The sequence below is a fragment of the Chelonoidis abingdonii genome, chromosome 13 (genome assembly GCF_003597395.2).
Source record: "Chelonoidis abingdonii isolate Lonesome George chromosome 13, CheloAbing_2.0, whole genome shotgun sequence".
NCBI classification, from domain to species: domain Eukaryota; kingdom Metazoa; phylum Chordata; order Testudines; family Testudinidae; genus Chelonoidis; species Chelonoidis abingdonii.
Window position 1 is genome coordinate 16,045,023 of NC_133781.1, and position 12,940 is coordinate 16,057,962.

A 12,940-nucleotide genomic window follows, 5' to 3' on the forward strand; every position below is an offset into this window, starting at 1 on the left:
GTGGTAGATAAATCCCACACTATAAAACTGGATGGAACCAAACCTTCCTTTCATTGATTGGATCTAGTCGTCACAAAATCGGCTTGCAAATAGAGTGGGATGAGAAAACTGATCAGGGAGTGGAAGTCAGATCTGTATTTCCACAGATATCTCAGTATTCTACTCTCTATGCCATGATGACTAGCATGAAGCGAAATCCTTCCTGACTGAAATGGATTGCTGCTGTTCCAGGACACATTTTCTAAAGCAAGCCAATATGGGTGATGCAAACACTTTCAGAGATCAATCAGCCCACATATTATGACTTAACTTTACAAAGCCTCTAGCATGACTACACAGCTCAAAACAGTGACAACAACAATTCCAACAACTTAATAAGTGTATTAGCAAAAACACAGGCCATGATTCACTTTTATTTGTGTGGCTGTAACCACAAAAGAAATAGAGTAAGGAGTCCGTTTTCACTCAAAACACTCACATACAATCAGTGTCTTCATTATAACCGTCATCACATGGCTCCTCTTTCAGTTAATGTGACATCAATTATACCAAAGACACCATTTTTAATGTAAAAAAAGACTTAAAACAATTTTAATAAGACTTCTGCATGACATCAAAATGTAAACAAAACAGAAAAGATGACTTGAAGGAGGACCTGTCAACTGTGAAATAATAATTTAGCAGAACAAACAGAAATTGAATTAATGCCAACAGCTAATTCCCTAAACATCCCTTTCATTGAACCCTGACCTCTCCCCTTGCATGCTCTTTCTAACGCACTCTCTCTGCTTCCAATATCCTTTCCATTGCACTCCTATAGCTCTGAGCATATTTCTTCTACTACTTGCTCATTAGTGCTTTACTGTATTGCTAGACAGTTTCTAAAATGACATTAGTTGAGTGTGCTAATGAAAATTGTAACAAACAGGAGTCTCAGCCCCTGAACCAGAAGATTACATATCATTGTGGAGTGTCTTGTAAAACAGAGATCTCTTAGACCTGGTCTACACTAAAAAGAGGTTGACCCAGCTATGCCAATCAGGGGCATAGATTTTTCAGACTCTGAGCAATGTAGTTAAGCCAGCCTAGCCATCGGTGTACACAGCACTAGTTAACAGAAGAATTCTTCCATGACTTAACTACTGCTTGTTAGGGAGGTGGATTACCTACACTAATGGAAGGGGTTTTCCCATTGGTGTAGGTAGCATCTATGCTGAAGCGCTACCACTGCAGCTCAGCTGCTTTAGCATTTCTAGTGTGGACTAGCCCTTAAATGTTTCTTACACTGTGTTTTCTCTGAACTTCTACTAGGGCTGCCATTTTACCACCATGTCAGCTACTAGAAGACATGGTGAAAAATACACTGGAAGCTGGTCTCCGCTACTCCTCCCACCATTGCTAGCACTGGTACAGCTGCAAGAACTCCAGAAGAATCAGTGCAGACACAAGACTCATCTTTGCTAGAAAATTAGGTCATGTTAAACATGATTTTGCATTCATTGTATTGAGAAAAATCATGATTAGCATTCTGCCAGCTGATCAGAGCTAAAGCTATGGTTCGAGCTGGGAATAACCATGTCCAGCTGGCACGATGTTAAACAAAATGGTCCCTGTCTATATTGACTGCAAAGTTGAGTTTAACATTGTGCTAGTTAACACAACTCTTCAAACATGACCTAATTTTGTAGTGAAGACAAACTCATAGGGTAATTTCTGTAAGAATAGTTAGCAGCATTCAAACAATGTGGTAGCTATGGATCACTACAACTTTCAGTCCAGATCTTCAGCTGATGGAAACTGGTGTAGCTCCACTAAAGTCAGTTGGAGGTTTGCCCATTTACACCAGCTGAGCATTTGGCCCTGTTTTTGTAAAATAAACCACTATAATAGTTTCCCTTTTCATCCCAACCTACTAGTATAGATTATACTCGAAAATAAAACAATATAAATTTAAACACATCAATTAGTGACGAACAAGGAATACAGACTTCCAGACTGCAAAACAGCTTTCCATAGATTTTGCTGTTTTCATAAGAATCTAAACTTTTGAGAACTGCAAAATGGAGAGAAATTTACATACACCCTTAGGCTTTTTTGATGAATAAAGAAGGCCTATTTTTAAAAAATCAGGGAGGTGGGGGGAGAATTGCATTAAAAAGTTAGGAATATCAGTTTGGACTTCTTTCTTCCTAAAGGATTTTGCCATTTGTTTGGAGGACTCCCAACATGACATCATAGGAAGTTGAAACCATTACAGCATTAAGAGTAAAGGGTAAACCAAACAACTATATTTCCTCGCAGCTAACCAAGTTCAATCTATAGCTCTGCTTCTGGAGATAATTTTCCCAATATAAACCATGCACCAGTAATTTTGGAGCATGCAGACCAGACTATAACAAATTCACAAAAAGCCTGGCCCTGGTCAAATTCACACTGAAAAAAATGGAAAGATCACAATTGAATTCAGTGGGCAATGATTCAAGTGCCAAGAGAGATGTGACTTTATCCCATTCATCTCAATTAGCTCTTACAGCCAGTGCTTATATATGGTGATAGGAGCTTTAGAAATGCTGACAGAGATAGGAGCATAATTAGATGTCAACATTATTAACCTATTTACTGGTGATCATTGTATCAAAAACAGCTGACTAATGTGCTTTACCCTGTGCAGCTGAACGTAATTTTCATGTCCTGACATTCCACAGGAATAAGTCTGCAAGTCTAGATGTAGCTATATATCATACAGTTGCCTAAATAACTCAGGGTTTTTTTTCTACTTTTCTTAAAAATTGGAATTAAAACATGATAGAGAGAGAAACAAGCTTCCAAACTACACAGAGCTCTTCCTCAGGTCAGGCTCTGTCTCTTTCACCAACAGAAGATGGTCCAGTAAAAGATATTACTTCACCTACCTTGTGTCTCTAATACCCTGGGACCAACAGGGCTACAACAATACTGCATACATTTGTAGGGTATGCAATTTTAAAATGTTTGAAACTCATAATGCGGCTTGAAGAATTTTGTAATTTTCTTATCAAACTTGGCTTAAAAAAAATCAAACTTAGTTCACCTTAATAACCTAATAAGTAATTCTGAGCCTTCCTTGTGTCTTACATCATCTGGTTCTGAATCAAACCAGATAGAATAGAAAAAGACAAAGGCTCTGGATGTTCAGAGGTGCTGAGAATCCCCAACTCTAATTGTCAGCAGTGGGAGGTCAGGTACTCAGCACCTTTGAAAATCAGGCCCAAAATACTTGCTGAAATTGTGAAAATTTAGAGTTGAAAATCTTTCCCTACAGATTTTACTAAGGCATTCTACATACTTCTGTTATCCCATATGAACAACACTGTACACAGACATCCATTAATAAAGCACCATTTCTAAAAGCAATCTCATCAGAATCATTACTTTCTAAAACAAAATTGTATTATTTTTAATGCATTTGCAAGGCACTCATCACCATAAGCACAAATTTGTTCACCCACCTATTACCAAACAGAATTGTTCCTTATGATCCTGTAGCAATTAAAATCTTCTCTCACTAGTGTGTGGAGAACAGAATAGTATGAAGATTGATATTTTATTTCTTAATTAAAGTTCTTTATGCCTTTTGGTACTTCGAAGAAAATATAAAAAAGAATGCAGTAGGAAAATACCTAATCACTGAAGGATTTCCTAATGTCTTTACTTTTTTTCCCCATTATGAATGGTACATAAAAATATTATATTTGAAATTACTGAATAAAAGAAGTAGATGGGAGGCACTAATGTGCAGCCAGCAACATCATATGCATTGATTCAATTTGGTTCCATGCCCTGAATTTCCCCTTTAGTTTGACTGACAAAGTATAATTGTTATATTAGCTCTTCTCCCCTTTCTTCATCTTCTCCATCTCATTCCCTTTTACACTTTATTCAGTGAAACGCCTACTGACCAATAAGGTTTCCTTTCGTTTCCCTCACCTATCCACTTCCCAGCTAAGTATTTGGGGTTTCAATAATTCTCTTATTAACATCTTTCTGATCTCACAGCAGAAACCTGGAGTGAACCCAAAGCCAATACCCCTAAATTTGTGTACAGCGCCATTTTACTAAGCACAGGCTTGGTTGTCCCACATGAGGATTTCATGTGACTCACCATTTTGAGAGGGCCACGGAGATACAGAAAGCCACAGGGTTCCCCTAATTCAATACCTAAATTATCCTCCATACACACCTAAGTAGTTATGACATAGTATGAGAAACTGAAACATAATTTAAATCTTTCTTAATCATCTTTAAATACAAGAAGCCAACGTACCAACTGCGCTCACCAAAAGGTTTGCAGTCTAACAAAGGATGGTACTTTGCTAAAAATCGAACCAAGAAAGTTTCTAATAAGGTGTTTCTAAAGCGTTTCCATGTCGATGTTCACAATTATTCTCAGTTGCTTCAGATCAAATTTGCTTACTAGTCAAAACCTAACTGCCAGCACTGCAAGTTCAACTAGGTAAATGAAATCTAGGTGCGTTGTATCTGGGGCATACATTATCACCAATTATAATAATTCTGCATCCAAAACTTAGCTGCCAGGTTTTTTTGATGATGCAGAATAAATTATTGCATGTTCTTCCTATGTTCTATTGAGTAATAAAATATGTTTGTCAGTCAGTTATTCAGATATTACTTAGATGATGCACATAAAGTAGACACTGTATGTGCAGTAACAAGAGACAATTTTTACAGTTCACTTTCCCCTCTAACCATGCTTTAAAGAAGTAAATGGGAAAATGTGCCCATCACAAGATGTCATTACTAACATGTACATCTAACTAATCTAAGCCCTGATCTTGTAAATACTTGTACACCTGAGTAACTTTAAGCATGAGCAGTGCCAGTGAACTCAGTGTCTGTAGGCTGAAAGCCATGTCTCTATGACTCTTTTTCCTGGAGAACGTTCTGGCAGCCAACCTAATCTACAGCCTGATCCTGAGAGATGCTGAGCACTCATAATACCTGTTGATATAAATGGGGATTCAGTTGTTCCACACTCCTCTGGTTCAGGCCCTTAATCATCTTGGCCTTTACTTAGCCTTCTGATAAGCTTAAAATAAAGAAAATCTTGTCCAAATTTTTCTAATATACTTCACGTCAGCCCATAATACTTAAGATCTCTCTTTTTTAAAAACTGAGTCTAGATAAAATTTTAAGCTATAAAATAGGGTATCAACAATGTTATAGACTTAGGAACCAAGGGATGGAGGGGCACAGCGTCACAAAATGTTTCAATGAGAACACCTCTATTGCCACAGAAGTCCATGGGTTTGATTGGTTTCTCAGATATGTAGACATGCTGCAGCACACTGTATCTTATTTTAAAAATATCACTCATACACAGAAGGAATTTTTACAAGACAAGAGTCTGCAGAGCTTGGATCTAAGTAAAAATAAAACTATTTGAGAAGACTGAAAGTAGAATTTCTATAGTACATGATCACAAAGAGAGAAATTAAGAGAAATAGGCACTCAGCAAAGGGTTATATCTGAATAAAACTGTTCAATGCACAGATCCCCAGTTTTCCTTCCATTTTCTCATACGCGATTTTTGTGACCCTGCACATCGTCGATAAAAATAAGAAAGAGAGCCTTTTCATTTTGGCATTTTGTTTTTCTCTGTTTCATTATGACTGTTCCTATCAGTTACACTGAAAGGGCTTTAACAGAGGCTTCCTTCATCCTGGCCTCTGTGATGTTATCTTTTCACCTTCTCAAGTCATTTCAATAAATATGTTTCTATGCATCTCCTCACATCAGGCTGATGGAGCACCTGGATCAAATGCTCCTGTAGTCAGAGCCACGGGCAACAAATGCTGCGGCTTCCCACTCCACGGTAAAGAAGGAGATTGTTCCAAAGAACCCAACCACTGCCATGATCAGGAGCTGCCACTGAAGAAGAAGGTAGTTGCTGTAGAAAAATGCGACTGCAGCACAGATGGACTGAAAGAAAAAACACAAAACAAAGGCTATCACTGCAGGTATGCAGTCTAACTGTTCTATGTAAAGATTATCATTACTGACATGCATACAGAATGACATTTAGCCTTTAGTTTTCTTAGAAATATACTCCTGTATCAGATATTAAAGGTAAAAAGACTTCACTATATTTCTGTATTTCTTTTGGTCTGATACACAGAAAATTCAGTTTTAACTCCTGTCATTTAAGTGGGCTTCACTGGATGAATTGAACACCACACACAAGGGTATTTATAGAATCCGATATGCAACTCTCTGGTACTGAAACCACGGTGTCTCATGCACAACACATCCGAGGAATGAGTACAGTATATAAAACAATAACCTGAATAAACTTTTCCCAGTTTTACAGCACTTTATTACAGAACCAGAGGCATGCATGTATGACATAACTGCAAATTTCTACCAAGTGTAGCTGCTTAAATGCACTTCACCCTTGTTAAGGATTCAAGCTACAATACTCATTAGCCCCCAGCTAGATTAAAGAACCTTTATAATTAGCCTGACCCATCATCACGTTAAATACGTAACTATCTTGGATAATGTTATCAAAACGATGAATGGTGCATTGGGAAATCATTGGAAATAATAAAGTTCTTACAAACACAGCAGCTGTGATCTAGTGGATTAGGCACATGGCTGGTAGTCAGAACACCTCTGTTCCCAGCCCCAACTTATTGTGTGACCCTGGGCAAGTCTTTTCACCTCTTCATACCTCAGTTTTCTGACAATCACAATCCATGATCTGGGAAAGCTCAAAACCGCAAAGGTTTCCTCTTTTAGAGGGAATCCATTTGGGCTCCATGTCTGCTAGTTTATCAACCCATTCAGAACAGGAAAAAGCAATCATTTATGTGAAGGGCTTCTAATTTAGTCCACAACTGGCATAATTATAAATATTTTGGGGTGATGGTTTAAGACATGTGAAATGACCATTTCAATTCTTCTTATGCCCATGCTCCCCTCACCAAGTGTTGGGCACAACTGGTAACTCCAAGTGACATGTGGTACAAACTTTTAAAAACTTGGAAATCAACATTTAACCAATACATTTGCTGTTACCTACTGCCTAATCTCCAAAGGCTTCTTCCAATAAATAAATATTTAAACCAAAAATCAGAATCTGCATATCTGAACATACTTTTAGATATTAAAGCAGAACCCACCATTATCTGTAGTTCACACTCAAAAACCTGAGAGTGCCTGATGGTTCAGTACATCAACACAGCACTTTTATATTTTTCTCCTGAACCAAGGGCTATACTTGAACCAGTTTTTGCACAGAAGACAGAACAGGCTCCCATTCTTTCTGGGAAGGATAGTACAGTAACTCCTCACTTAAAGTTGTCCCGATTAACGCTGTTTTGTTGTTAGTTGCTGATCAATTAGAGAACATGCTCGTTTAAAGTTCCACAATGCTCCCTTATGACACTGTTTGGCAGCTGCCTGCTTAATGTCCACTGCTTGCAGAAAGAGCAGCCCGTTGGAGCTAGCTGGTGGGGTCTTGGAACCAGGGTGGATCGGCAGCCCCCCTATCAGCTCCCCGCTCCCCTAAGTTCCCTGTGCTGCAGCCACCCAGCAGGCTATCAGTTGACGGCCATTCAGCTGTCCCTCCACACACTGCCATGTGCTGCTCCTGCCCTCTGCCTTGGAGCTGCTCCCAGGAGCCTATTGCTTGCTGTGCTGGGATGGGGGAGAGGGAGGCTAATTTCAGGGTGTCCCCCTGCCTCCCACTTACCCCATCTCCACAGAGCGGGGGTGGGGGGAAGACACGACAGGGCTCAGGATGGAGGGAGCTTGCTGGCAGCAGCTGCTGTCTCAACTTGCTGATCTACTTAAAAAGGCAATGTATTTAGAGTGGGGTCAGCATACTTAAGGGGCAATGTGCATCTCTCTCTCTCACACACACACACAGGGTGTGTGTCTCTGTCTGCCATGCTGTCTCCTCACCCTCCATTTGTGCTGCCTTGTAGAGTGTGAGGCTACATTAACAACATGTTAACCCTTGAGGGCTCAGCCGAGTGCTAGTTCATCATTTAGTAGCAAGGCATACCCTGGGAAATATCCCACCCGCCTCCACCCTCTGCCTTCACCATCTCAACCAAGCTTCACAATCATCATTGCTCTGTACAGTATTAAATTGTTTGTTTAAAACTTACACTGTATATAAAACTATAGTTTTTTGTCCAGTGAAAAAATTTCCCTGGAACCTAACCCCCTATTTACATTAATTCTTATGGGGAAATGGGATTCGCTTAAGATCGTTTTGCTTAAAGTCACATTTTTCAGGAACATAACTACAACATTAAGCAAGGAGTTACTGTATTAAATTTATTGAGCTCACTAAAAAAATATGTATTATTTCAGTAGAATGCTAATTATTCATATATCCCCACAGACATCTTCACATACACTGTCTGACTTTGCTATTTGACGTAAGATAATACCTGGACAAACTTGAAGACAGCGAAGGCAGGTGCACTGTCTTCTGAATAAAGGAACCCCAAAATACTGAGGAGTTGGGTGTTAAAGCAGCTGTCTCCTAGTCCCAGCAGAAAGCTGCAAAAAATGGCCAACTCTTTGCTGTAGAGAAAAATTATACCAACTTTAGTAGGGATATTCAGCTACTGGCTAGTGTTAGTACACATAGAGATTCTCAATATAAACAAACTGTTTTGTCAGACTTGTCTTGGAAATAAAAGCAAAAAATTGAATTCAGGTTTGAATTTTGATGGAAAATTACTGATGTGGGTCGCAGAAATATTTCCTTACAGGATTTTTGTACTCTGAAATTCTAAGTTTTCTGCCAGTGCTACAGCCAGTCAATCCTACACTGAATTGGAGCTGCTAAAACAACTACCTCACTTTAGGACTCCTCTTCTGTTAATGGGCAAGCATATCTGGATATTAATGCCTGCAACAACCAAGCTCACAATGCTTTCCCAGGCAATAGAAAAGTAGTAATGCAAATCTGACAGCCAGGGATATAGAGAGCATGAAAACTCTATGAATATGGGAGGCTTAAAAAGGACCTTTCAAATTGCAGAAGATTTCAAAAATAATGCTTAACACAAATCCATTAATATGTTCACAGTTTCTTAAGTTGGCAAATTAGCAGTTACTTGCATTTAAACATGTGATTGCTCCCTTCCAACTCATTCTCCTTCACACATGTGTGTGGGAAGCAAGACGATAGAGCAATGAGGACACAGAAACAGAGTAGTCGCTGAAATATCCCGACCACAGAGATTGGAATTCTGCTTTGCCCTTACCTGGGTCATGCATGCACAAGGCAAAAAAGCTTCTGATGCCCACTCCCCAACACTGAGCATCCATGTAATGGGCAGGCAGAATCTGGTCACAAGTTAATGGAGTGGACCTGGACAATGAGTATTCAATTGGCTTTAGCAATTGCTGTCATAGTGTGTGGTATAGTTGTGCCTCTGGTATATTAGAATATCTGGAATCACTGGCATCTGTGATAACTAAAGTAATTTCTCAGATCATCCTTAATAATGTTCACAAACAAGGCACTTAATATGAACTGACACCATTCTGACCTGCCATTTAACCCCCTACATCCTGGTATGAACTGCTATAACATCTGAAACTACTCAGAATGGAGAACTGTGGATGGAAACTTTCTGTAAGGTCTTGATCACTAGTCAGTGAAAACAGCTTGAAGCTGCCTTTCCCACAGACGAACAAGCTGCTTCTCTTCAAGGTTGTTAAAAAGAGGACAGCAATAAACTCTTTTCCACATCCAGCCAGGATAGGACAAGAAGTAATCTGATTAGTCTGCAGCAAGGAAGATTTAAATGCAATATTAGAAAAAACTTTATTAAGTATTGTATAAGGATAGTTAACCTCTGGAACAGGTTACCAAGGGAGGTTGTGTAATCCTTGTCATTGGAGGTTTTTAAAAACTGGGAAGACTAACACTTGTCAGGGATGGTCTCGGTATATTTAATCCTGCCTCAGTGCAGGAGGATGGAATAGATGACTTCTGGAGGCCCTTACAACAGCCTTACATTTCTATGCTTTCGAATTACACTGATCAAAAGAAACAAAACATTTTGTACCTTGGATTCATATAAGCGCTATTATCTGTTCCTTCAAAGGAAGCAATGGGGGCATCATTTGGTATGTTGTAAAAAATTAAATAAAAGGCTACAAAATGGACCACAATGCCAAGCATCACAACTGGGTTCCTGCCAAAGCGATTATCTTTGTTCACTAGTCCAAAGAATCCTCCACCTGTAGGAGGGGGAAAGAATACATCATTATTAGTTTCAGAGTAATTATTAGTATTAATGACAAAAAGAAAGAAACATGTTTTAAAAGTTTCCATTAAATCATATATTTACAGTGTAAAGAAAGAATCCAAACTTCAGGTATGGCAGCACATGTTGAAAATGTACATTAGAAATGTAGCTATGATAGACCCTGAAGGAGGGACCAGCAGAGCTGAGATCAGCCAAGTGGTACCTTGGTTCCATGGGAGAAGGGATGCAATTTGACAGGTAACAGAGGTGAATTCTCTGGGCTGTCAGACCCATCCATGAAAGGTGGGCAAGAGCTTTGTGAGACAGTACTGAAAGGGCTAATTGCATTGTTGTAGCTGCTCTGCCAGCATGGCTGCCCAGATGATTCAGGGAGTCTAGGGCAAAGCTGGGGGAGCTGCAGCACTTGTACTCACCTGGCAGTGGTCCAGGTCTTCGGTGGCATTTCAGCGGTGGGGGGCCCTTCAGTTGCTTTGTGTCTTTGGCAGCACTGAATGGCCTCCCGCCGCCGAAATGCTGCCGAAGACCAGGACCACCGCCGAGCCAGGGCTCGTGGGACCCCTGCGGGGCCCAGGGCAAATTGCCCCCACCTCTGGGCAGCCCTGTCTGCCAGTACTTACTATCTATAGAGGGATTGCAATGGTGAAGGGCAGCGGTTCTCAAACTGTGAATCAGGACCCTAATGTGGGTTGCAACACCATTTTAATGGGGTTGCTAGGGCTGGCATTAGACTTTCTGAGGACAAAGCCAAAGCCTGAGCTCTACCACCCAGGGCCAAAGCCCAAGCCTGAGGGCTTGAGCCACAGGTGGTGGGCTCAGGTTACAGGCCCCCCACCTAGGGCTCAAAACTTGGGTTTTGGCTTTGGTCCCCCTGCCCGGGGTCATGTAGTAATTTTTGTTATCAGAAGGAGGTCACAGTGCAATGAAGTTTGAGAACCACCGCTGAAGGGTAATAGTGGTGGATGATACTGTGCTCAGCCTCACTCAGAGCAAGTGCAATTAAACCGTGGTGTGAATGCCTGTGTGGATTCAGGGTGTTTCACAAGTTAGGGGATTCCAAAATGCTCTAGTGTAAGCATAGGGTAGGAGATTTTGATCTAGTCAACTGAGATTTGTATTCAATCATTTTAATTGAGTATTAAGTTTACCCTTGGTGTATGTTTAGTCTTTCATCTCTAAGCATACAGCCTTAGCTTTTTATTATAAAAAAGAAGGTTTAGACTTAGGCCAGGTCTACACTGCGACTTTAAATCGGTTTAATGGCCGATATACCGATTTAACGCTGTATCCGTTCACACGACGTCGTCATTAATATCGAGCTTAAAGGCTCCTTAAATCCGACTTTTTCGGACTCCTCCCAAACGAGAAGAGAGCGCTAAATTCGATAGGATAACTCGGATGTAGGTTCAACCACACACTGTGGCGCCGTAGTGGACGGAAATCGACGTTATTGGCCTCCGGCGTGCATCCCATGAGTGCCAGCACTGACCGCTCTGCGACAGCATCTGAACTCGGATGCAGTGGGAGGTAAACAGAAACACAGCCCTCCTGCGAATCTTTGATACATTTCCTGCTTGCCCGCGCTGGAGCTCTGGATCAGCACTGGCTGGCCGATGCGAGGTTCTGAGAAATTCGAAAAAAAAGGAGCTCAGCATAGACCGTACGGGAGATTATGGTCGGGGTATGATCATACAACTGGCACGATTATTTTCGAATAGCTTAACGATATTAACAAAAACAGATCTAATAAAAATCGGTTTTAGCGCGAGCATCAGGGATTCCCGAATCGATTCTGCTTGGTCCATGGTCCAAGTACACATGATTCGCTAGGAGACGCTGATGCACTGTGGGCGTGCTGTTCCTCAGCCTTATCCATGTTCCACTTCCGTTTGAGAGCACCAGGTGCTGATGTGGCGGCAGAACAACACTTGCCCGTGGGGGTGGTGTCTGGGTACAGCCTGACACCCTCCCTTTGTGAAAGGCAGCAACTGCACCTCTTGCGCCTTTTTCGCGGGGAGGTCCGCATTGAGCAACGCATGCACAGCAATCTTTCCCTTTTTTTTTCGTGGTGGTGGAGGGGAAATACTGAGGACGTGTTTCCCTGAAACCACGCCAGACACTGTGTTTGAACTTACGACAATGGGAGCTAGCCAAGATTGCAAATATATTTTCAGAGATGCGGGACTTGGTGATAGCTGGAGTTCCTCAGTACCCCCTCCCTCCTTCATGACGTCCATTGATTCTGGCTTCCGTTACGCTGTCCCACAGCGCTGTGTATCGGAGTTTTGTATTCAACGCTTTGGCTGTTCGATGTTCGAGTTGTAACGGAGCTGAGATTACACACGAGATTTGTCTCCCCTACATGGCGATCAGAGCCCTAGTATCTCCTAACGTCTATGCTGGAGCTCTTTTTCGAATTTCAAACTGCCATCGCACAGCCCGTTGTGATCAGAGCTCCACGCTGGGGCAAGCAATTAATTCAAAAGTTCGCGCTGGGCTTTTCTCTGTATGCCGATGCATCGCGAGTTCAGATCTGTCATGTCAAGCGTCAGTGCTGCACTCTGAGGGAGCCTGCCGGAGGCATAACGTCATGTACCTCACAACCCTCGGTTTCACTATCGAATTAGCGCATACTCCTCTCG

The 12,940-nt window shown here is 41.2% G+C and overlaps 1 protein-coding gene across 5 annotated transcripts in view; it reads right to left on the bottom strand.

The window, feature by feature from the left end:
- Positions 1-393: 393 nt before the first annotated feature.
- The window catches only part of MFSD11 (major facilitator superfamily domain containing 11), a 31,266-nt gene continuing 18,719 nt past the window's right edge, over positions 394-12,940 (bottom strand). For 3 of the 5 annotated variants that reach the window (XM_032792805.2, XM_032792810.2, XM_032792809.2), the window contains 3 exons: positions 10,098-10,272; positions 8,463-8,598; positions 394-5,979 (listed from right to left, as the gene is read on the bottom strand). In XM_032792805.2, coding sequence (XP_032648696.1) covers positions 5,815-5,979; positions 8,463-8,598; positions 10,098-10,272 — 476 coding nt within the window. In that variant the 3' untranslated portion in view covers positions 394-5,814. The remainder of the gene's footprint in view (positions 5,980-8,462; positions 8,599-10,097; positions 10,273-12,940) is intronic. The other 2 variants (XM_032792807.2, XM_032792808.2) reach the window with 2 other exon arrangements.